This window comes from Heterocephalus glaber, unplaced genomic scaffold, assembly GCF_053883595.1.
Source record: "Heterocephalus glaber isolate CG9 unplaced genomic scaffold, H.glaber_assembly_v1.0 deba00001472, whole genome shotgun sequence".
In the NCBI taxonomy this organism is placed as follows: Eukaryota; Metazoa; Chordata; class Mammalia; order Rodentia; family Bathyergidae; genus Heterocephalus; species Heterocephalus glaber.
Genome location: NW_028258315.1, coordinates 71,626,005 through 71,652,662, shown reverse-complemented (window position 1 = coordinate 71,652,662; position 26,658 = coordinate 71,626,005). Strand labels below are relative to the sequence as shown.

The 26,658-nt window shown below is 40.0% G+C and overlaps 1 protein-coding gene across 4 annotated transcripts in view; it reads left to right on the top strand.

Moving 5' to 3' along the window:
• Tgfbr2 (transforming growth factor beta receptor 2) overlaps nt 1-26,658 on the top strand; it is an 88,095-nt gene that overhangs the window by 40,650 nt on the left and 20,787 nt on the right. For all 4 annotated transcript variants that reach the window (XM_004857819.4, XM_004857817.4, XM_004857816.3 and 1 more), the window contains 3 exons: nt 3,309-3,499; nt 22,257-23,056; nt 24,657-24,798. In XM_004857819.4, coding sequence (XP_004857876.1) covers nt 3,309-3,499; nt 22,257-23,056; nt 24,657-24,798 — 1,133 coding nt within the window. The remainder of the gene's footprint in view (nt 1-3,308; nt 3,500-22,256; nt 23,057-24,656; nt 24,799-26,658) is intronic.

Genomic DNA, 26,658 nt, shown 5'->3' with positions numbered 1-26,658 from the left:
TTAGGATGAAGGTGCTTGCTTCCTGAAGGTGGTGGTTGCTGAGCACCAGCCCTGAGTCCCTCCAAGGATATCCCCTCCACAGACAGCAGCTGCCTCCCCTATGTTCCATCCTCCTCATGAGAAACAAGCATCCCATATCTGGCAGATGCAGTGGAACAAATTGCTGGCCAGTTTACCTCAATTTGGAACAACTCTCAAGAGTTATTCCAGCTTCAGATCTTCTAAGAGATCAACTGAGGCCTCTATTACAACCTGTTTTGCAGTTCATTTTGTTCCTTTCTGCAGTACTGCTTTCTGTAGTCCCTTACAAGAACATCTCTAAGTACCTTCTGCACAGAAAACTTACAGCCTTAATATCTGCTTCCAGGAATCCCAAACTAGACAGCAGGTTGTTTATAAAATAGCCAAATATGGAAACAGAGGATCTACCATGAAGTGGGTTCCATTGCTTTTATTGGTTTTAGGGATGTATTCATTCACATTCATTCCTTGGCTAACATCAGATGTATACCCATTCCATGTAAAATGGTTAAGCTTTTCCTAAGGATGGAAATATCTTTGGAGCCAAATTTAATTTCCTTGCAATAGATACTGGCAAACTGTTTGGTAGCTCAGTGAAACATTGCAGGACAAAAAAAGGAGTCTATATATATATGCCATTGTATCTTCTTTTCCTGTGCTATACACTGTGCAGAGATGTTTTGCCTGCTTAGTTCTGCCTGCTAAGAAATTGTTATTTCTTACTGTTTCACTTACACATGTAAGTGGAGAAATCAATTAAAGATGTTTTCCAGACTTAAGTATCATAATAGTTTTCTCTCTGCAATTTTAGTTCTAAGCAGCTAGAAGATGGAAAGTAAAAGTCTCTGAAAAGCTTCCCAGTGGCTAGAGAACAGCTTTATTTCATGGCTTACAATTCATTCATTGGCTTCTGCTTCTCAAGGATAAATTTCCATGATTTTCTCTGGAAGTAAATTATCTCGACAAAAACCTAACACATAGATGCACACACACAAAACTGTCCCATGGCTAAAGGCTTTGGAAAGACTGCCTAAGAGCTTTGTGGTTAAGGATAGGTAGGTTGTTTGTTTTTTCTTTTTAATTATTTTATTGGTACATTTTAGGTATACAATATGTTTACATTTATCATTGGGTGCTTGTACCTGTACATGATGTATCTTGGTTCTTATTTTTTCCCCCATTACCTGTGCTCCCTTCACCCCCTCCACCCTTCCCTATTTACATAGATTTCGTTTCCATTCTTTTCTTTTCTCATAATTTTTCCTTTCCCTTTAAATAGGCACAATGGAGAACTACTCCACTATAAAAAAGGATAAACTTGAGTCATTTGTAGGAAAATGGATACACCTTGAGACCATAACGTCAAGTGAAATGAGTTAGGCACATAACCTTAACTTTCTCTTATATGAGAAACCCAATGTATAAATAAATTAAAGAGCAAAATGAAAGATAGATAATAGGAAATAGAAGCCAGGAGTGGTAGAGCATACCTGTAATCCCAGCACTGGGGAGGCTGAATCAGTAGGATTGCCATGAGTTCAAGGCCAGTCTGAGTTACATACTCAGTTCGAGGCCAGTCAGAGCTACATTGCAAGACCCATTTACCTTGCAATCATGGGAGCGCGTACTTAGATTTCTTTAGTTCTGAGATAGCCGCCCCAGAGGCAGGTTTCTGACGGTCGCTCCTCCCTAGCAGGAAGCATCTGCTCACTTAGTGAGGCATTGCTCTGTTCATGTCCACAGGGGCAATAGTCTTCCTCATGGGCACAGGTGCTGGTCCTGGAGTGCTTCTGGGCTGCACGGGTATAATCAACACCAGCTCCATTCCTGGTCCAGCTGCTCTACCCCTCACTCTCCTGCTTTGATTACTGCCTTGTTCACTAACTAGCCTTTAGTATCCTTGCATTAAACACAAAGAAAATGGTGCTCTCCAAATCTGCTCTTTCTCAGTGGGGAAAGGCACTACTTGTTTCTAGGTGAAAGCTATTCCTTAGCTGCTTCTTGCTTTTAGCTTGCCTTCCATTTTCCTTGCTGTGAGGACTGAGTTTGTGTATGTGTGTGTGAGTGCACTTGTGTATGACTGAGCGTGCACCTGTGTGTGTGGCTGCACGTGCGTACTCATATACATGCACTGCGAATCCTTCTCTCACAGAAGATTACACTTGCAAAGGTGACTGGACCCATCACATCATTAAAGGCCTAATTTCAGCTTCCCCACACTTTTTCCAGTTACACAAACCACCATTTAAGATGTTAGTCATTTTGTATCTGAATAGGGCTGAGATGGGAGGGAGAATGTCAGACCAACCTTCGTGGTGGACGGAATCATTTCAGGTGGAATGTTCATGAGAGAAGCAGAGGCAAGTGTTAGTGAGGCCACAACCTTTTCCAAGAATGCTGAAGTTTTATTTTGGCTTTTTCAGTTATAATAATGGGTATCTATCATGTCATTTTACACTTGATCTTAGCCAAAAGGCCGAGAAGCAATTTTATCATGTCATTTTTAAGTGTCATCTGCATGTAGAGTCAAGTAAGAACTTCCTAGGGCCCAAGGAAAGTGCCATGTGAGATATTGGCTGAGCCCTTAGCTGAATTAGACCCAAAATATGTGATCCAGAGGGATACTAAATGTAGAATTAGTTCATGACAGCATGAACTATTTTGCTGATCTATGAATGAAGAACATCCTGCAATTCTTCCCCATATGTTTTGTTTTTCCTTTTCTGTTGCTTCCTGTGATTTGAGAAATTACATTTTTATCTGGGATGTTCCTTCTCATTTTGTTTGCAGAACCAGCTGCTGACATGGACTGTGTCCCTCAGACATATGTGGGCCAGCAAACAAAACAGGGGCTCTGCCACTGCTACAAGGTGTCCTGTTTTAAAACAATTAGCTGGAGAGGACCTCGATGTACAAAATAAACCAAGGATGTCATGTGAGCCTTGCAGTACATCTGGGTGGAAGGGTTAAAATGAGCCTTAGAACACAGGCATCTTCTGTTTTCCCATTTCTCCTCTTTAAGAATTCAAGTAGATTTCATGTGTGTAAAATTCTCTGGCAGGACAACCCCACAGAAAACTGTCATATTTATAATCATAAATTGATTCTTGGAGTGAGCAAAGAAAAAACAGAAATGAATATAGAAAGTACAGGAAATTATGGAACAGAAACCACCTGCCATTATTAGGAACAACTTCATGACCAGATCACTTTTCTATCCAGATTCCATATTTTATCCATTTTTCGTTTCTCACTCTTTCTTCTCCTCATTGAACTCTATACCCTAGGCGGAAGAATGACGAGAACATAACACTAGAGACGGTTTGCCATGACCCTGAGCTCCCCTACCATGGATTTATTCTGGAAGATGCTACTTCGTTGAAGTGCATTATGAAGGAAAAAAAAGTGCTTGGCGAGACTTTCTTTATGTGCTCCTGTAGTGCTGATGAATGCAACGACCACATCATCTTCTCAGAAGGTGAGTTTTCTTCTCTTGGAAGCTGGAGGCTGAGTTCCTCTGTATCAGTCTCTGGTGCCCCTCATCGGTGGCCCCCTGGAGGTCCCTTCCTCCTATGGCTGATGCTGCAGAGTGAGTCAGTGAGGAGCCGATTCACCTCCCAGGAAAAGGTGGTCAGGAAGTAGCAGGGTGGGCACATGTCCTTATCAAATCTGGTTCACCAGGGTCCCCGTTATTATTTACCCTTAGCAGAAAGTTTCTTCCCCACTGGAGCAGTGATTCTCAAAGTGTCGTCCCTCGATCTGGAGCAGCAGGAGGAGCACCTAGGTAAACCCAGGCTCTGAGGCCTCACCCCGAACTACTGAGTCAGACACTCTGGGAGTGGAGGCTGGCAAACAATATTTTAGAGAAAAATTGAGAACCCTGCTGTAAGGATTTGAAGGGGACTGTTTGATCCTGGAGGGGAATTTTTTTTAATTAACTGAAGTTGTTTAATATGTATAATCCTGAGATTTGAAAGGGTACTTGTCTTTGGGCCCATTTGAGAAAATTGAAATGCAGCTGGAAAATAATGACCCAAAGTTTACTTAAGAGTCCAGGCGGAGACTAGATAGTAATCTTCATTTTCGATGTCCAACATTAACTCAACTTGAAAAGAAAACATACACTGTTCCTTCAATTTTAAAAATAATGATTCAGTTGTTTTTAATTACAAATGTAATAGATACATTTATAAAAATTTTAAAAATCCAACAATGTATGAAAGTTAACAGTGAAAGTACAGTACGTTTTTCTTCTCTTCTCAGTCCCAACCCAATAGATAATCTATATCAACAGTTTGTTAGATGCACACACTTCTATCATTCACTGTATTGTTTCCCCTCCTCCTTTTCTTCACTCCCTCTTTCTCTGCTTCCCTCTTTCCCTCCCCTTATCCATCCATTCATCTTTCTTCCCATCCTTCCATCTGTTTGTCTATCCGTCCATCCCATCCTTCCATCTTCAGTGCAAATATTTGCTCATACTAAAATGTTATTTTACATTTTGTCAACCAAACACTTTCACATCTGCTTCTAGACATCACAGTACATATAGATATGTGACATGTCTTTTAATTGCTGTCTAGAGTTCTCTGTGTGTTACCTTTTGTTACTGATCTAACCATTTCCCTGTTGACAGATATTTTAGGTGTCTCCAGTTTGCCGCCTAATGTTGCATTGAATATCTTTGAGGGAAAAAATCTTGTGTATTTGTGCCAATATTTCTCTAAGATACATTGCTGGGAGTGAAATTTGTGAATCAAAATTATGCATGTTTTAAATATGAATAACCACTGCCAAATTTTTCTTCTTCCAAAGGAGACATCTGAGTGTATAGATTTGTGTGTACCCTCTCTGCCTGGACATTTTGATTTTGCCAACATGACAGTAAAATATATTACTCTCTTGGTTTCAGTAAGGTAGATTCAGAGTAGAGAAAGGTTTGTTTAGACTGAAATAAGTTTAATTCAATAAAAACCTTTTGAAACATACATGTCATGTCTCCATACTACGTAGCTGGTGAATAACATGGTTTCATGTTTGGTGTGGTGCTCGGCTGCTCTTCTTTCTGAGTGTCCTTCACCTATTGTGGTCTTCCCTCTTGCTGCCCAGCTCCACGGCTATACCACTGTCTTGGCATTGAAAAAGTGTGCACATCTTGTCAACACAACACTGCCTACAAGCTCTCCTCCTCCCTATTTTCTCATGTTATAACACCCTGTTTCTCTAATATTCCTTATGTGATTTGAGTTATGAGCGAAGATAAAAATAGATGGAAATCAGACTAAAGTATGATAGTCCTTGATGTCCTAGTTTAACATATCAACTTTCCTCAAGTGGTTTACCTTTATAGAGAAGGCCTGGGCTAAGCCTAATGGAAAATTCAGGCAAGTTTACTGCCATCTGGACAACTTTTCTCTGTCTCTGCATACTGGCATGTCCACGGTGGAAGAGTATATTTCATTCAGAATAACAAAATAAATGGCCTAAAAGATGGATTTATATTTTACAATAATCCCTTCAGATAGCAGTGATTTCACTTCTCAGTGTATTTCAACTCAGATGAGAATCATAGATATTCACTCATATTTTCTCTCTTATTCATTATAAGACTAATCTTTCTTTCCCTGTGAAGTGTAATAATCAGCATGGAAGCCATTGCTCATTGTACAGCTCAGGATGGGTGATTTCAAGCTCTTCTAAAACGGTCCAGGGTTCAATGGAGGGTGGAGGTGGGAGTGGGGTGCTTGCTTTTTGAACATCTCTCTTTGTGTGGCTGTATTGTTTTCCACTAAAACCAGCAGCTATCAAAGGACAGCTATGTATATGCTCATCCATTTTTTCTTAAGTATGAAAGGAGAAAAAGCTGCATCCCAAGTCTTTTCTTGTAAAATGTCGGTTCTTATTTTCAGTACTCCTATTAATGACAGCTGCTAAGAGAGGGAAGCATAGGGTTACTATGTACTTGGGTTCCCTTGGCGCAGTCTCTTTTCACTCAAGGCAACCCTAGTGGGGAAGAGCATTGGTGTCTCCATTTATGGATGAGAAAAGCTGAATGTTTTGTCCAGGATCAAACAGCTAGTGGGTGGTAGCACTGGGATTTAGCATGGGCCATGTGTGGCACTAAAACCTGTGCCACTTTTCTTTCTTCCTCTATTTCCTCTCCTCTCCTCTTCCTACCTCTCCTTCCCTCTTCCCTCCTCTCCCTTCCTTCATCTCATTTTAATTCTTTCTCTCTTTCTTTTGATATGTCTTTCTAGACAGATAGTTTGTGCATATGATAAAAAATTCAAACACTATGATATAGGTGCTGTGAAAAGTACATTCTTCCAGTTTCTCCCCTAGTCACCCTGTTCCTCTGGGACCATTGTTAATTGATCATCCATTCCTCCAGAGAGATTTTTCTGCATAGAATTATGGATAAAGCCTGAATGTGGCAAAGTGTATTTTGAGATGTTTTTAAAAGCCAGATTCATTGATATATAGTTTACATAAAGTTCAGTCTTTTAGAAAGTACCATTGCTGAATTGTGGTAAATGTATGTAACTGTGTAACTCCTAGAAGAACACGAGACAGAACATTTCTGTGACAGTGCAATAAATTCCCACGTGCCCTCTCTACTTTGGGATTTTTATGTTACTTTTTAAATAGTTTCTTTTCTTCCTGTATTTTGTGACTTCCAATTAAAATACTTAAGCAAAGCTATGACATTCATCCTCTAAAGAATGGGGATTGGAGGTGCACCCCTGTCTCTGATGACAAGATATTGTGGTATTCCTGTGTCTCTAGATACCTCAGTCTGATCTATAGAGAGGACTGAGCAACTTTCCTACAACTTCAGTAGAAGTGGTAGGTTATGGAAAGGTCTTGGTCACTTTCTTGAATTTGAAATCATTGTTCTAGAATAAAAGAGATAAAGAGGCCTTGCTGGTTTTCTCTTTGAGCTGCTCCCTGCCTGGCTAGTCCGTGCTCCCTAAGGTGGCCAAGGCACAGTAAGGAGGAGTAGAGGAATCATTAGAACAAGGCCAGGGTCCATTCTTCAAACTTTCCTCTGACACTCATGTCTCCCTTCCTATCTCTGATGAGTCCCTTTTGCAAAAGACTTTAGAGTCTAACCCTGTGCTCAACAAAGTAGAACAATCAAATTAGAAGACAGCATATTTGGATCAGTCATTAGTGATGGTCTGGTGACAGCTGTCAGTCAGACAAGACCCAGTAAGCATCAGGCTTGCAGCCCAGTGTAGGATGTGGAAGAGGAAGGAATCCTGAGCAAACAGCTGCCCTGTTTACTCACTCACACCTTAGCCACTGGGCAAAGACACCATGTGGATGTTAATCCCTCACTAAACCTTTCACAAACATAATCATTGTTTCATTCACTCCATAATCGTTTTCTAATGCAGTGAAAACCTCTAATTTGCAGAACACTGGATTTTTGCTGTTTTAGGTATGAGAGAAACAGTTGACTGCAGTGGTCAAGAATAAGAACTAGAGATAGGTCTTCTGGATTTGAGGCCTACTCTGCTGCTTCTCAGCTCTGCCACCTTGCGGCAGTAAAATGACCTCAACCCCCTTGTCTGTAAAATGGAAATGTAAAGGGGGAAGTGCTGTTGTGAGGATTGAATAGATTAATATATAGAAAGTTCTTAGCTGGGTGCATAGCTCACTGGTATCACTCTTGCCTAGCACTCTTGAGGTCCAGGGTTCAAGCCCAAGCACTACTATAAAAGAAAGTTCACAGGTCACCATCACTGTCTGTTAGCAGGTGGTCTCACCTGAGCTTCAGATAAAGAGCTTGTGACACTTGAGTGCTTTGCTGAGGCAGGAATCCTACCAGGCTTGTTGTTTGACATTGTTCTTTAGCTGAGCTGTGGCCATGCCCTGCAAGGAGAGCTTTGAGACTCTTGAGGTCCCACATCCCAAGTATAGTCAAAGGGTTTGCTCTGCTGTAATCACTGCCTCATCTAATTTCGCTGTTTACTGCGCATGCCTTCAGAGGCAAGAGGAGCATGCCCGAGTCTCGGATCTGGAATCAAAGCTAACTACATTCCTGACACTGTTGGATAATATTACAAATTAGGCACTTGTTCCTGTTTTGACTCAGAATCACAGCAGGAAGCAGCTAAATAAAACTGGAACCACTTACAAGCGCCTTTCAGATTACTGATTAGAGTCATCTCGATTGTGTACTTCTCAAAGCTTTCATTCTCCTGTCTTTTTTGGCAGAAAGCTTGCCCTGGACCATGCTGTCTTCTCTTTGAATGGCCAGTGCACTGTTGACCAGCTAGCTCTGATAATAGCACCTCCAGGTGGCTATGGGGATTCTAGGAAATGATGTTTAGGAGTGTATGGCACCACTGCCAGCGCAAAGTGGATGTCATCTTTCTTGCTCATTCTTCCCTGAGTGAAAAGAACACCACACCTACCCTGAATGGCACCCTTGTAACACAGAGTGGCTGCAGAGCTGGTTAGAAGTGCACAACCTTGGGGCCCTTTGGGTCATTTGGCCTCAGCGTCTGCATTGTAGTAAGGGCCTCGCTGATTTGTTTGCACACTGAAGTATGAGAAGCACCAGTGTGGACTTGCCCAGGTAGGATGGAAGGAGACATGAGGATCTTGTTAACATCATTCTACAAGCTCACTGAGCTAATCCTGGAGAGCAGTAAGGAGGAGTAAACCTGGACTTAAATATGGTCCTTTGGAAATGAGCTAAATATCCTTTACTCAGCCTGTTCATGTAACAGGACTCTGCAGTGATGTGTGAGTCTCTTTTATATACTCTGCAAATATTGTTATAATGAAGATCTGGATGTAGAAGTGATGGAGCACTTTTCCATAAACATTTTTCTTTTTTAAATACACTTTTTTGTTTTAATCAATACAGAGTAATTCGATTTATAGGGTACAGTGTGACATTTCAAAACATATACAATGTGTAGTGATCAGACCAGGATAATTGGCATATCTTTTCCCATAGACATTTATCATATCTTTGTGTTGGAAACATTAAAAATCCTCACTACTAGTTGTTTTGAAGCATTCAACTAATTGCCTCAACCACATTTATCCAGCTGTGCTATAGAACATTGGAAGCTACTCCTCATATCCAGTAGCACCCCTATATCAGTTAATCATCCTTTCTCCATCTCCCCTCTCCCACGTCTTTCCCAGCCTGTGGTAATCACTGTTCTGTTCTCTACTGTTATGAAATCAACTCTTTAGCTTCCACATGAGCAAGAGTATGTAATTTCTTTTTGCCTGAGTTAATTATATTTAAGATGACATCCTCCAGATCCATCCATGTTGCTTAATTTCATTATTTGTGGTTGAATAATATTCCATTATTAATATATATCACATTTTATTTATCCATTCGTCCATCAGTGAACACTCTAGCTCATTCCGTATCTTGGCTATTGTGAATAGCACCTCAACGAACAAATGACTCCAGATTTCTCAGACATATTGAGTTCTTTTCCTTTGAATATCTGAAGGATCTCTATACTGTTTCTTGCTTGTCTGTTTGTTTTGAGACGTGCTGAGGATTGAACCTAAGGCTTCCAGCACATTAGTCAAGCACTTTTACCACTGAGCTCCATCCTCAGTCCCATGGCATTCTTCATAATGGCTGTTACATTCCTGTGAACAGTATCTGAAAGTTTCCCTTCTCCCCATCCCTGCTAGCTTTTTGTTAATATTTGCCTTTTTTGATAATAGCCATTCTAACTGGGGTGAGATGTTATCTCACTGTGGTTTTGATTTGTATTTACTTGATGACTAGTAATATTGAGTATTTTTTCCATATTCAGTAGGCATTTTTTGTTTCCATAATCATTCATGTGAGGCATATAGGGAAGAGAAGTTGCATTGGACCCAAATTCTAGACTTCAGCAGATTGGTTTGGAGGCTAGGGTCCCACCCCATCCTAACCGAAGTGCTGGGAAAGTGGTAGTTGGCCCATGGCCTAGACTGTGGGAGTTCGTAGAACCACAGAAGTGTACTGGCTGCCCTGGAAGGGAGCCCACTGGGGATGTGCTTACCTGTACTAACCACTTTCAGGTGTGCTGTCTTGTTTCTTAGAGTCATGATGTTTTTATTCTGAAGTGAAGCTAGCTCATCCAAACTTTTCATTTTAATGAAAACAGTAGCATAGATTTTTTTTTCCTAACATCTCACAGCTAATTACCTGCCTTCAGCCACAGGAGAACCATAGGAGTATCTGAGAACCTGTCCATTCTTCAGGGAATACCCTTCCCTTTCCACATTTCCATGGCAGGTGTGTGCCTTCTTATCCCTGTCATGCCTACGGGACCTTACCCCCCTAGATCCAAGACCTCATGTTGTACCTCTTGCCAAGGACTTGTTGAATGGTGAGAGTGGGATAGACCTGTGCATAGATATCTAGGGGGAATGAGATTTACAAATGATGGCCAGTGGGCTGCTCATCATTTGGGAGGACAACATAGGACAGGTTCAAGAGCATGATTCTGTGGGATCAAATCCCATACTATTCATTTATAACCTGGCTGTCCTTGGGTGAACTGCTTCACTTCAGTTTCCCATCTGAAAAAGGAGGGGAGGGCTATGGATATGATGAGTGCTTTAAATGGGGTTATTGCGAGGATAAATGGATATACTTACATAGAGGTGTACAACAAATCTGGCACAGAGCATGCGCTCAATCCACTTGGGCTATAAAAAGTTACTATAGTTCCACTAGTTGCAAATGTCTTATCTCTGGTTCTCACCAGATGAGCGAAGAGCTTTGTTCTATTGTCGTGTATTTTCCTCCTTCCAGAAATTTTCCCGCTGGCATTGTATTTAGTTGCCATCCATCATAACCAGTCCCATGACACAGAGAGAAATGTTCACCGTAGAGGATGTTGTTCAGGATGCTGTTCACTACATTGTATTGTTATCTCCATGTGGAAGCCAGGAGAAATTCCTTTCAGCTCTTTCCCTTGGAAAGGTTGTTCATGAGGGTCCTTCATGAATACCTGTTTGTTTTTCATCTTAAGGACACTTTGAAGCCTGTAGAGCAATAATCAGCAAACTCTTTGATAAAAACCAAGGTAATAACTATTTTCATCTCTGCAGGTATAGATTTTCTGTTGAAGCTGCTTAACTCTGCTGTTGAAGTAGCCACAGGCAGTATGTAAACAATTAGATGGGCTGTGTTTCAATAAACCTCATTTCATAAATCAAATCTGAGATCAACCCCTTGATGGAGATGATCATGTTTTCTGCATTGCTGCCTTCAACAGTATCTACTAGGAAAGGTTAGGGTCAAACCTAAGTCCTGTTTCTAGCAAGTATGTATTTTGTATACCAATATCTGCTTTCTCTACTGTTTTACCCAATTTTCCCACATTTATATACTGCTTGTCATTTCAGCTCCAATTTTCACCTTGTCTTCTTTTATTGTGTCTATTTGAGGGCTGCATGAGGATAAAATTATGTATAATTTCATCAATTATATCTAGCTAGCTTAGAAACCAGGGCTCTAGAAGCTACTTTTGACTCAAGTTCAACCTGAGGGTAAAATAGAGAAGACATTGCATTATTGACCTGCAAGATACATGTGGGCTGTAGCATTTAGCATAGTGACTCATGCCCTCTAACCTGAGATGCTGAGAGGAGGGAAGAGAAGAGGACTCCTAGTAGCCACAAAGTTTCGTTCTTTTCTCTCTCATTGTTGGAGATACTTTTAAAAATGAAAAAAGCTCCTTTGGTTTGCAAGCCTCACTTTGGCAGGAAGACAAATGATTTTTTTTTTTACAGTATCAGACATGAGGTTTCCTGTCTATGTTTAACTTGCTAGCAGAACATCTCAGCCAGCTGGTTCTCTCTGGAACCATTGCGCCTTTAATGATGCTGCCTCACGCCATGCAACAAGCCCACTCTGCATGGATCACATACCTTGAGCACTCTACTGGCTCCCATTGCTCTCTGAGTAAGGGAGGACTTAGAAATGTTCCCATGTTTCTCCCAAATCTCATTTTGTGTTTGTTTAGCTTCACCACCAGGGAGCTGGCTTCTTGAGGGGAAAGTCTTAATTCTTGCATATGAAAATGAGAAAAATAAATGGCTCTTAAGCATCTCTGAGGGATTCTGAGTGTGCAGCCTTTGAATCCCTTTTCAGAATAGCTGCTCGCCAGCTGTGGATTTTTGTTTTGAGAGAAACAAACCAGATTTACTCTCTGGTCTAAATGCAGAAGGAAAAAAATAGGTGTGGAAATAATGGTTGAGAAGAGCTGTGAGACGAGGAAGAAAATTATGGATCAAAGTCACTAGTCTACTCCCCAGGAAGAGAAATCAGTTATTTGAGGTGATGACTCAGAACTGAAGGAACTTTTGGGTGGAAACAGACTTTGGTTAGAAAGCATACTCTGAATCCCTCAATATAGGCCATGTCTGGCTGAGGAAATAATAAAGATTGTGCATGCCAGAGGGGATTCTGACTCAGTCAAGCGAGGCTTAGAATGTGTTTGAAGTGACTTAGAGTAAAGAAACTCGCTCTTGTAGATGTTTTTCCTAAGCAGCAAAGTAAACAAAGATGTACTAAGACCAGATGTGGTTGCTGGCTGCAAATTTGTATACTCTACAACTTCATTCTGATATGAATCACTGCCGAGTGGAATTCACTATGGAGAAACTGTCTTGAATTCATCCACTAGATAGGAATGACCAGTAAGACAATTGGACCACTATGGCTGGCCTTGCAGCATGTCAGTAACATCTCCCCACCATGGCCTCGTGTGTTCCATAAATGCCACACTCACAGGTATGGTGAAATGGGTCGATTACGACTCCTTTCGCTACTTTACAAAAGTCCCACTGTCCCACTAAGGAAAAAGCTCATGGTACCGGCTCACCACTGTGAAACTTTCATTTCTTCCCAGGCTAAACTTCAGACTGTGCTTGAACATCTGATTGACTTAAGTTTAGAAATTCTCTTCTGATCTTAAATCACCCCTGTATGTTTCTAATTATGTAAAATATCAATTTTAGTATCAATAATTGTGCCTAATTATAAGTTAATGTTAACTTTTAAAGAAATAATTCCTATTTGTTTTTCTACTTTAAAAAGTGTATATATATATTATAATATTTTTGTTCATATATATATTTATATATATATATATACACTCACGCACGCACACACACACACACTCCTACCTTTTGTTACTCAATGGGGAATTTAGTTGGTCCCAGTGTCAAGAAAGTTATGTGAAATTTGGTCATTAAAATTCCTTCCATTTTTCAGGCCTCATCCTATTTGAAATACCCCCGTCTCCTGCCAGAGTGATGTAGTCATTCCCAGCCTTTCCTGTACAGTGAAACACCTGAGGAGCTTTAAAAACCACTCATTAACTGGGACTTACTCCTGCAGTTTCTGACTTAATTAGTCTAGGATCTGGTATCACAATTTTTTTAATTCCCCAAGATATTCCAGGATGCAGCCAACATTGAGAACCACTGGACTGAAGTCAGTTTATTCTGCAAATTTTTAAAATATTTTAACATGTAACTTGAAAAACAATTGTAACATTGTAGAGAGTGACAGTCACCACAGGAAGAAGCCAAAATTCAGTCTTCAAAGATTGGAGGAAAAAAATGAAAAAAATGAAGCACCTATGCTATATGTTATCCGGTTCCTGAGAAGTAACAGAATTCTTTCTTTTTTTTAGTTCCGGGAATCAAACTTGGGTCCTTGTGCCTGTGCAGCAGGCTGTGAAATCACTGAGCTAAATCCCCGGCCCTAGTAACAGAATTCATTAAAAGAAACTATTATTTTGTTTTCAACAACTTATAAGCAGTTACTTCAAAACAAGGCCAAGGACTTCATTGACGACAGGCACCTGCAGTTTTAGAACTGATTAAATTGTACATTAAGGGAAAACACATTTAAACCTTAGACTGTGACTGAAATGTTGGAGGGTTAGGTTTGGTGCCACTGCCTTGACAAGGACAAAGCAGGGACTCGGGAGGCTGTGAAAATAGTTTTAAGAGGTGAAGGTATTTCGGTGGGCAGGAACCGTAGAAAACTGCTTCACATAGAAGTGAGAGTGTGGTGTAGTGATGGGTATACACAGTGTAAAACATTAACATGCTTGCTAAAGGGCCAGAGATAGTGTTCTCATTAGAAAAGGTACTAAATTAACTTAAGAAATGTATCCTTGCTTTCAGGTTTCCTGAGCACTTAAGGGGCCCCTAGATAGGCAGCCAGAAGAATTAAAGAATCGGAGCAGGTTTGGAATACTAACAAATCTCAGGTTTAGTAGACAGAAGACTAACACAAAGAAAAAAACAAAAAAGACCCATTGCAAAGAACGTATATATTGGACCCAAGGCTCTGTCTGAGCAAGGACAGACGTATCATTATTTCTTGGTCAAAGCCCAACCTCTTGCAGGCTCTGTCAATGTTGCTTTCCCTCCTAAAGTCAGCAAAAGAAAGCATCAGGAATCTGCATCTGAAAAAAAAAAATGTGAAGGATGGAAAGCACAGTGGAAGGGGTACCTCACTCATCCAAGACAGAACTAGGATCTTAGTTGCCTGAAAGGGCCAGTTTCCTGAAATTTAACAGGCAGATGCAAAATCAGACAGGAAGGTTCAGGATCAATTAGAGGAGTACTGATCAAAAAGCTGGCACAGTTCTGTTCATGTGTGAAAGAGCCAGCAGTGTAGAGGTGAGCTAAAGTTACTCTGCCTTCAGGGTGCTCTAGCTGAAAGAATCAAACCAGAATAACAGAAAGAGCAAAGCATCAGTTGTCTTAAACTGGACTCATTGGGAGAAGAGATGAGAGACCCGAATCATTTTGTTGTCTTTTGCTTTGAAGAAAACTACAAGAACTACTAAGTAGAAGTATAGAAAGGCCACATTTGACTTAATGTAAAGAATAAGTTTTTTAAAAAATCCTAATGTTCAGACTATTTCCCAAAAAAGAATAAAGGGATAGGGTCATTCCTCAATCATCCACCTGTTAATTGACTAGAACATTCCCATGGACTGTTTTCTTATTGTTAGGAAGTGAATACAGTTGCACCAGCACTTGGCAAACAATTCCACTAAGCAATTTCTTTGCATAAGGGAAGCATCTTTATGGCAGAGGAGCAAGGAACTTACTTTTTTTTTGCTAAAACAGTACTTCTGAAACTTTAATGTGTAAATGAGACACCTAGGGAACTTTAAGATGCAGATCCCGATTCAGCTAGTTTAGGACGGGGCTGAGATTCTTCTCCATGTCCCATAAGATCACAGGCAATGCTGATGTGTTAGTCTGGGGACCATGCTCTGAATAACAATGTTCCAAAAATGCTGCACCATGCCAGAAAAACATTTGAAGATGTAGATGATGATGGCAAGATCTGTGAATGCTACAGTTGCAGAGCATATAGTATAAACATAGTGTCATGGCTGGTGTTTCTCTCAGTCCGTGTACTTCCATAGACATTGGACACATACATGTATACATATAAATATATACATCACAGTCAGTATTCATATTCCCCAAAGCCGTGGACCTATTGTTAACCAAATTCAGAATTCAATCAAGGGCTACACATTAAATTTGATTATGTTACCATGTCAGATTTTATTTTTTATGACACTGAGTTTGAACAGTCCAGACCATTTATTTTTATAGCGGCACTTTATGGATTATCTGATGGCTCCTACTTGATTATATTGTGATTAAATATTTTTGTAGAGATCTTAGTGATGCTTTTATTGAAAGAAGATTTGTAATTCTGCAGAAACAAATTCTGCACGTATATTCAGTCATGTTACTACTAAGAAACTGCAGAGGTTGGGTATGGTGCTGCACACCTGTAATCTCAGTTTCTTGGGAGGCTGAGATAGGAGAATCGTAAGTTCGAAGCCAATGTTGGCAACTCAGTGAGACCCTATCTCAAAATAAAATAAAAAAGGCTGTGAATGTAACTCAGTTCCTAGCATCAGTCCTCAGTACCATAACCACCAAAAAGAAAAAAATCCAAAACCAAAACCAAAAAACCCCCAAAACTCTAGGTATATACTTGAATGATAAAACCATTTTAAAAACTCAAGAAAATTCTAACTCTAACAGTCAGGAATAGTAGTTACTTTTGGAAGAAGAAAGGAGGGAGGTGTCTGTGACTGATTTGGGGTATGAGAAAAGACATTAAGGGCTGGCAAAGTGATACATTTTTACTTGACCACTGGTTACAAGAGTGGTTGTCTTATAATAATTCAGTAAGTTAGACATTTTTATGTGCTTTTCAGTATTTGCTTTTTATTTTGGAGTGACAAAATGTTTACAAGAGAGAAATCAGCATAATAATTTATGGTGGCCATGTCTTGCTTCTGAATTAAGTTTATTTTTGATGCCCCTGAGAGAAAAGAGAGGAGAGAACTCAGTTTGTTTTTGTTTGTTATTTCTAAGGATCTGCTAGGAACTTCATATATGTAATTTCATTTACTACTCAGAGCCTTCCTTCCATGTATTAGTTTCATTTTAGGGGAGAGATATTAAGAGGGTGATTTATTCATGGGCAGCACCTAGGTAGGTAGGAGAAACCCTTTTTCCCCAGGTCTGCATAGCTCCAAAATTTGTGTTCTTCCCACACCACCAAGCTATCTTCTAGCAGTGGGGCTATTGCTTGGACCATTTAATAACTCTAAAAATATCCAATCACAGTGTCCCACACAAAGAAGATGGATTTAGTTGTGAATAAGGGACCATTTGTAAATGTCAGAGTCTTATAAATAAATATTTTTTCAAAGACAAATGTTAAATTCCTCTTTTTATTTTTGGTATCCCAAAGATAAATGTTAGTATGCCATTAAGAAAATACAAACTGACAGAAAATCTCAAGGGGAAATCTCATGGTATATTCTCCTCTGGAGTGAAAAGTAAACAAGCTGTCTTCTAACTTGAGCATGCTAGCACGTACACACACACACGCACGCGCACACGCACACACACACACGGGGGTGGGGGGAGAAAACAGTGAAAAGAGTTTGCTTCTGGACTCTTTTAAATCCCTTGCTATGCTCAAATTGAATACTAGTTTCTAGGAATAACTGTTGAAATTCCCTAATAATTTTAAATAAAACACTTAGTTAAAAAAAAAACATAAAGTCAGTATGTTTTTTTTTTAAAAAAAGCCTGAGATCAGTTAATGAAATGCATCTTAATAAAAACCAAATTAGCATAGATAAATTTGAGAAATGAGCTCCTACTTTAAGATTTGAAGTAGTTTGGCAATACTTCCACTGAATAAAGGTGTTTTGGGGAAAATTTACTAAGATACTAATAATCTGAGTAATAGAAGGGGACACAGATGATAACATTCTGTGTATCTCGTTGCAGTGATATACTAATGAACATGGCATAACATCTAAATAGGTTCTTGTCAAGTTATTGGTGACACTCTAATCTCAAAGATGTTCATATATCAGCATATACCAGCATGTACCAGCTCATATACCAAATACTTGTGTTTATTATTTTTAAGAGAATTCCAGCGAGACAGAATCCACCATTGCTCATATGGCAAACACACACCACAGCAAACCAGGTTGATCTGCTCTGGCACCAAATATCAACTTCTCAGAAGAACTGTTGAATCTCAAGATCTTTGCTCTGGGAAAGCCTGGCAGAGAGGCCAGAGCTCCTATGCCTTCACTTTGCCCAGCGAGCTTTGCTTTTTTTAATGTATGCACCATGGACTTCTTGAAATCTGATGTTGCCTGTAGGCCTCTTCTCAGAATAAAGTTTTCAAATGAATACAATGTAACACTCAGTATTTGGGGAGAAAAACAGTTATACTGAAATGTCATGATCAAATATTTTTAAAAATGAATCTATGATACAGTAATATGTTTATATAGTGATAATTTGAGGTTTACAACATATCTGAAAAGATGAAATGTCTGAGTTTACGAATATAAGACATCTGCCAAGATGTCTGTAACAAACATAAGACGGAGTGAAAATATTTCAACTGGGGACAAAGTCATAGGTACAGCTAATCCTAGGAAATATTATTCAGAGGTTTCATTAAAGGTTGGAGGAAATGAGAAGTGTGATTTTTTGCTAAGTTAAATTCACAAAACTGAATCCTATTCATGGAGCTCAGGCTTAAGAACTTCTGATTTATTTTTTTTAGTATAGAACCTCATTTTTTATGAACAATAGAGAAAGTCCATCCAGACCTATACCTACCTTGATGTTCTGTAATAAGAAACTATTCAGGGAAGCTTCCAGTAGTTCAACATTTTGTCTCAAGATCCCCATGTGCTAGGGCCTAGGATAAACCCTGAAGGGGGAAAAAGATTCTTTCCCATGCAGGGAGAAGACCCGTATTTGCAAGGGCACTACTCAGTGGTGGTTCTAGTTGAGAACCAAGGAGAATAGTCTGCACATCCAGCAGATGCCCCCTCATGCATTATCCAAGAATTACCTCTGTCACTGAACAGATGGCTATGAAAGCAGTTAGTTCAGCCTCCTGGAAAGAAAACCACTTAATCAAACTGAGAGGTTATATAAAGTCATTCTTAATTGGCTTTCACCAATGTGAAGTTTATAGATTATGGCATGAGCTTCAGAGCTTGTTGCAGATATCAGCTTTGCTATTACCTGTGTTGATGATCTGGGGAAATCACTTAAACTGTTTGAACTTTAGCTTCCCTATCTGTAAAATGGGGTATATAACAATAGTAGTTTCTACCTCACATAGTATTTCTGCCAATTAATTATAAATATTGTATAAAACACTTAGCTCACAGCCAGCTACCTAATCCTCGGAAATGTTATTTAGAGGTTTATTTAAAGATTGGAGGAATTGAGAGGTCTATGAGTGTGTAATTGGGGGTTGAAAAGAAGGACTTCCCATTGGTCTCTTGGTGAAGGAGATGCCAGCTTGTGCCTATGTCAACAGTGGTTAGTTTCTCTACCAGCAGTCCAAGGGTTAATACTCTCAAGAGGGTGTGGGTGTCTGCTGCTTAGAAAGAGCCGCACCCCAAGGCTTCCTTCCAGACTGGTTTGTTATTGTTAAGGTATTTTACCACCTCTTTCAAGTTTCAAGATTGACAGATGTTGTTCAATAATTCCTCTCCTTTGAATTTTGATGTGCAGATTTTCAAAAAGAAATCACAGGAAATTTGAGAAGAAAGTAAAACTTTGGTTTCTAACATTGAACTGGGGATTTCTAGAATTTTCTGTGGTCAATGCCACACATAAACTTCAGGGGCTTTCTGTTTTTTGTATTTTCCTTAGCCTGAAAAGAATAGATATTAGCAAGGAAGACCTTTTTTATATACAGCTAGAAGTGATTAAAATAAAATTATCAGTGATTAATATTTTAACAGTTTACTTGGATGTTGTAATGAATTGGAGACACAATTAATTAATGATGCAGTTAATATTAACATTTTTTGAGTTACATTTCCTTATGTATGAAAAAGAGTTTCACATTGGACCAAAGGAAAGTCTCTCCAAATTCTGGCAGTAATAGCACCTATAGCTTAAGAGTCAGCAACGTTTTCAATAGAAAGCAAGATAGTAAATGTTTTAGGATTTACAAGTCAGATAGGATTTTGGTTGCAGAAACTTTTGCGTGCATGCATGTGTGTGTGTGTGTGTGTGTGTGTAACTATTTTAAAATGAAGTAAAAAGATCTATGTTACAGGGATGTACAAAAACTGATCATGGCCCCTCGGGTGATAGTTTGCCAAACCCTGACTTAGAACACAAGAAATTTGAGGAATACCACCCCACACAAGTAACCATTCATCCAACTGATGCAACAAACATCTATTGAATTCTATACAGGGCCCTGTACCATGTGCAAGATACATCCCGGTGATCAGAGTAGTCTTGGCCATTGCTCATGTAGAGCTTACTTTATCCCAAGAAAATCAATCAGTCAGGCAATGAAACTAATTTATGATATAAAACATTTTATATAGTTACAGACATAGAGAATGGAAATAGGTGCGTACTTTAAGCAAATCCATCCACAGGATGATTCAGACAATAGAGGTGGAGTTCTGTTTCAAAGAGCTAATATTGCAGTCTACTGTTGCAGTTGAACATCATTTCATCTTTCTCTTTAGTTTTGCCCTCCCGGCTCATATTTTGTGGGACAACAGAGACAGTCCACCATTTTTTCCTTTCATATTTAGCTCCTTTCCACAGTTGCTTTGGCCCGCCTCCATTTTTACTGCCACTTTTGTCCCAGGTCCTTTCTGTCCTTTGTCTCTATCTACGCTCCCCAGAATAAGAATTTGTGTTTTCAGGTTTCAACTACCAAATTATATACCTTTTCTCATTTTTAAGTGCATTAATATGTCTCTTCCTAAAATGATGGGTTTTTTCTCTCTCCTCTTGCTGAAATTAGTTTTTAGTCCTATCCAATAGACTTAAGATCTTAGAGTGAGGCGGTGGCATTTCCATTTAGAATTACCTTAAGAACAGATACTGAATCAGATTGTGTAGTGAATCATATTATACCTACACATCAACACTGGCATTTGTTAGCTTCATTTCTGACTGCATTTCAGTAGGTGATGATAACAAACACCACTTAGGTAATCGGTTCCCTTTGAGAGATTATGGGTGTCTCCACTGCACTTGCACTGTTAGGCTGTGTTCTCATCACTTTTTCCTCAGACACTTACTATAGGTGAAGACTGTTAACTGAATTACAAATCACTTCTATGATGTGAAGTCTAGTTCAATACCACCTACCTAGCTTTTTCTCTTTTGTATTTCCCTGTGCAGAGTAATTCTAGGAGAGCTCTCCAGAGAGAGAATGTATTCTTTCTCCTGAACAGGACACTGTTTCTACCCATCATTGATTTCTCCAGTCCATCAGAGACCAACTCAAAGGCAGTCATTGCCACTGCTTTGTATGTTTCTCCGATCTTTTTTCACCTTCCACCAACACATAGATTGCAGCACACATTTAGCTCCCATTTCAGAATGCTGTATGTTGATTAGCATTTGTATACATTCCTTTATTCCTCTACTGGATACTCTTTGAAGGCAGTGTCATGCTCATAGTAGACATTCAGTAACGGTATATTAATAGATGAATCTTATGTCTGAGCATGAGGTCTGCTCATTAATGAGTAACTTCAAGGGCAAATGAATGACATGTAAAGCATTAAAATTCTCACATTTTTGCCTAATGGAATTACTAATCATATGCTTTCATTGAACTGTTACTGCCATCATTGTCTCTTGCTGACTACATGGTTTTATCCATGTTTCTTTGCTCAAGAGGAAAACAAACCAAGGCTGGGAAATGAACCAAAGTTTGATAAATAAGACACTGTGGTTATATATCTGATGCTAAGCACTCTTCTTCCTTAATCCATAGGGTCCTGCTTCAGTATTCCAAGTCAGAAAATTGACCACATTTCTCTCTTTAGCTCCTCTTACCTTTGTAGTAGTGTTTCCATTATTACTGTTAATTATTTCTGCTTTGTGAAATGACAAAGTGTATGCACAGTGAACAGAGAAGTATTGGGTGGAAATAAAGTAACAGACTTCCAAAGAGATGCTTTCCATAAATTCCTCTAACAGCCCAGATCAGACGAGTCAGGGCAGCCTGAATGCTGGTCGGAGCAGAACAAAGTTGGAGCTTGGGAAAGAGGAAAGACTATGACAGAACTGTGCCAGTATATACATTTTTAGAAGACCCCACTTATGCAAGGTTTTTGAAGGCTGAAGGATCATCCTATCTATATTGCCTGTGCCACTTGCAATGCCTTGATTTTAGTTAACATTCGGTAAATGTTTTGTATTCATTCAACAATATGAGGACCTGCTGTGTGCTAAATGCTGTTTACCTCAGGGAAGCAGTCCCAGCCAGCATAGGGCACCCTGTCTACTGGGGCTGGGGGAAGTAGGGAATGATAGATACAAATCCAATGTGAGGTCAGTGCTACTATAAGAATAAATAAAAATATAAAAATGGTATTTCACCAACTTTTCCTAGTTTTCCCTTAGGGAGTGACATTTAAGCTGCAATTTGGGGAAGGGGAGGAGGCATTGGATGACCAGAGATAGGAAAGAATGAACAGGAATATATTAGCAACTGTGGCCTGGAGAATATTCATAATGTGGCATCCTCAAAAACTAAACAGACGCTAACATGGATGGACACTTGAGGCATGGATTCACCTCTTGACCATATGTGCCTCCTGACCTAACTCCACCTCTCCTTTGTTTTGTTTTCACATCAGAATATGCTGCAAGCAGTCCTGACTTGTGGTTAGTCATATTCCAAGTGACAGGAGTCAGTCTTCTGCCGCCTCTGGGAATCGCCATAGCTGTCATCATTATTTTCTACTGCTACCGTGTTCACCGGCAGCAGAAGCTGAGCCCATCCTGGGAGAGTAGCAAGCCACGAAAGCTCATGGAGTTCAGTGAGCACTGTGCCATCATTCTGGAAGATGACCGCTCTGACATCAGCTCCACATGTGCCAATAACATCAACCACAACACGGAGCTCCTGCCCATCGAGCTGGACACACTGGTGGGCAAAGGCCGCTTCGCTGAGGTTTACAAGGCCAAGTTGAAGCAGAACACTTCAGAGCAGTTCGAGACTGTAGCAGTCAAGATCTTCCCCTATGAGGAGTATGCCTCTTGGAAGACAGAGAAAGACATCTTCTCAGACATCAACCTGAAGCATGAGAATATCCTCCAGTTTCTCACAGCTGAGGAACGGAAGACAGAGTTGGGGAAACAGTACTGGTTGATCACTGCCTTCCATGCCAAGGGCAACCTTCAGGAGTACCTCACCCGGCATGTCATCAGCTGGGAGGACCTGCGCAAGTTGGGCAGTTCCCTTGCCCGGGGCATCGCCCACCTCCATAGTGACCACACACCATGTGGGAGACCTAAAATGCCCATCGTGCACAGAGATCTCAAGAGCTCCAACATCCTCGTGAAGAATGATCTGACCTGCTGCCTCTGCGACTTTGGGCTTTCCCTGCGTCTGGACCCTACTCTGTCTGTAGATGACCTGGCCAACAGTGGGCAGGTAAGTGAGAGCTGCTGCTAGATCCTCCTGCCTTGGGCTGACAACACCCTACCTCTTGATCCATACCTCATGTCTCTTGTCTGGAGTACTTCAACACTCTGGGTACTTCTTGGCTAGGGAATCTAGCCAAAGTCGGGAGTCTACCCACAGGCATGCTCACTGTCTCCTACCTGGGTACCTTTGCTAATGGACAGTATTTCTATCCCCATCTTCAAAGCCTTCCCAACTCAGGGAAAATACTTTCATCTGAGGGTCAGTCCTCATTTCCATTTACAAATGATTTTTCTTTGCTTCAAGTGCTGTTACCATTTTATCTCTATTTTTTCCCTCTCTTATAATGGTGCTTAGTCCTCTCTGCCCTATACCACTGGTAGTTATATTTCTAGATTCCAGAAGGCAGTTTCCTTGATGTCCAAATCCAACCATGTGGTCACTCAATGCCTTGAACAATGACAGTGTCCAAGTAAATAATTATTTGTTGAGCAAATGAGCAGTTCTGCTTTTGAAACATCCTCATGGGTTAAAGTGGAAACCGTTTTGGCTAAGGTGATATTGGAAGGATATTAAAAATTCCCAAGGCATCCTTTCTAAATGATGAGCCCCATGTTTTCACACTGTGAAGTTCATCATAAGCACCGTTATTTGCTCTGGCTAGGTAGCAGCATGTGCTTCTGGGACACTCAATTACTGCTCAATCAGACCTCTGTGCCCGTGGCAGCACAGGAGTGTTAAGACAAACATGTGAAATACAAACTAATGTGCCGGGGTAATGAGTCATGCAATGACCTGTTAAAAAGAAAAATTTCTTCTGCTACATGCCAATAAGAAATGTTCATAGGAATGATAACAAATTACTTGACCTTCTGTAGGTCCTTCGGAAGGTAGGACAGTTATTGCTATTTCTTCAGGCAGTACAGGCTGCATTTCAAACACTTGAATTTGAAATGTTTCTCCTAGAAATACTTCTTCTTCTTTCCTATGGGTCCCCTGTTTGCATGCTCAGTCATAAAGATTAGCACAGGGCTAAAAGTCAAACTACAACTCCACGCATGGCACACCCATAAAAATTATAACAGGATTCACTATTGGTCTTTTACTGTGAAAATACTTTCACATGAGTTCAATTTTGTGGAGATTTATGAAATTACATTACATCTTTGACACAGTGGAATGTACCATGTGGTAAACAAAATTAAAACTCTCCTTACATTATCAAAACCGATGGTGATTATTTTCATTGTAAGCCTGGGAGTTTCAAGAACTAAAAAATGTTTAATTTGCAAAAGCAAAAATAAACATCTGAAATGTCACAGATGTTGTCTTTCAGGTTATCAGTAAGGATGTTATTGAATAGTGTGATCCCATCTATCACGGGACTGATAAGGCAGCTCTGGGCTTTGGGACTTCCTTATTTTGGCATGCTTTGTTTATAGTCTTTAAAGGTTTTTCAGGGAGAGAACATCTATTTTTAAAAATCACAGTAGACGTACCTTTTTGTGCAGTTATTATTTAAAACAGCATCGTGATCTTTTAAAAGAGCACCTGATCTTAGAGAGACCTGGAATTAAATGATAGGCCTCAATGTCTATTTTTGCTTTAGGTGGGAACTGCAAGATACATGGCCCCAGAAGTCCTGGAATCCAGGATGAACTTGGAGAATGTTGAGTCCTTCAAGCAGACCGATGTTTACTCTATGGCTTTGGTGCTCTGGGAAATGACATCTCGCTGTAATGCTGTGGGAGGTATGTATGGACCCCAGCATGGTACAGTGGTGGGACCCCCTCACAGTGGTGCAATGTGTTCTTGGCTTAAAGCACAATTGTGGAGTGACCACAAAGCAGTTACCTCTACAGTGAGAGTGAAGGGCTATACTATACAGCCACTCGAGAACTATTTACAATTATGCTTTATACCCCAGTTTTTCAAGCTGAAAATCATGTTTGGAATGTAAAGCTTTCCATCTCCTGTCATAAGCCTTTATGCAATTACTTTTCTTTGGTGCATCTCTCTGCAAATATTTTAATTTCTAGCAAGAAATAAGCTCTAATACTATAAGATTTATTTTTATTTCTCAAATTGGTAACATTCAAATAAGCATCTGGCTTTAGTTTATTTTTGTATTGTAAGATTGTTTTCAAATTACAAGGTCTGGAAAAAGGATTTGACTGTAATTTTTTTGTAGATGTGACTTTTTGTGAGGTAAAATGAGTAGAATGGCTTGATATATTAGTTTGGTTTTGAAAAATCTAGAGGAGAGTTGTTATTGAGGAATTGGAGGTTATTGAAAACCCACATTTATTAGGAGACCCACATTTTTCCTGCTTGCCCTCTGTAAATTTCAGGTGGGCTGCTGGCTGGCTCTTTTTTCCCCAGGTTTACCCACTTTACTGTTTTGAGCACTCTCCCTACACTCACTACCATGGCATCTGTGGATTCCCTCACCATCTCTTCCATGCAGGTTGCATACTGAGTCCTCTCTTTTGTCAGAAGCCATCACTACTCTTAATCAGGAGAATGTAGGAAAGGTTGGGCAACACCTAGGGTGCACAGGGCAGGGAGTCTACTGCTATAAGGAATATTGTTCCCTGATCAAGCAAGTGGTGCTAATGGCAGAAGCCCTCAATGCTGTATCCTTTCCTGACTCTTCTCTCAGCTGTTGCTATCATGGTCTTAGGTCTTACCTGAGAAATGTGTGCACCTCAGCCCGGCCCTGGCTGACTGCCAAATGAAATCAAGCTAAGCTTAATTCTATCTTTAACTCTTTGTTTTTTAAATAATTTTACAGGTTAGTTGTACTTATAGTACAGAGAGTTCTCATCTATTCTTAAACTAGCTTCCTCTAGTGTTAACATCTAACCTAAACCATAGTCTACAGCTATCAACAATGGGAAATTAGGGACCAGGGATTTAGCTCAGTGGTTCCAGCACCTGCCTTTGCAAGAGCAAGGTCACGAGTTCAATCCCCGGTACCAAAAAAAAAAAAGAGAAATTAACAGTAGTATAGCGCTTTTCATTAATTATAGACCTTATTTGAACTTCCAAGTGCCCAGTAATGTCCTTTTCTCCAATAGGATACACACTGATATGACACACATGCCTCCATTGCCTCCTTTTTACCTCACCCTATCTTGTTCTGTGACCTTGACTCTTGGGAAGAGTTCAGATCATTCGCTTTACAGACTCTCTCTCTCTCTCTCTCTCTGACTTTCCCTGATGCTTCTCATGATTCGTTTGAGATTACATATTCGGGACAACACTGACACCAACATGATCTGTTCCCTTCTCAGTGTGTCACATCAAGTGGCACAAGGTCACTGGTGTCAGCTGATAAATCTGACCGCTTGGTTAAGGCTGTGTCAGCCAGCTTGCTCCCTTGCAAGGGTACTTTTTTCAATTTATAGCTAATGTATATCTTATGGGAAAATACTGTTTCTAAGGGTATTAAATACCTAGCAAAGCCAACTTAATCTTTTCTTTTCATAGTTTTACTCATGAGTTTGAAGCTCCATCAGTAACTCTTGTTTATAACAGTTATGACTGTCATGTTTGCCTAATGGAGATTTTCTATTTTCTTATTTCTTTATTGATAGCTATTCGAAGTG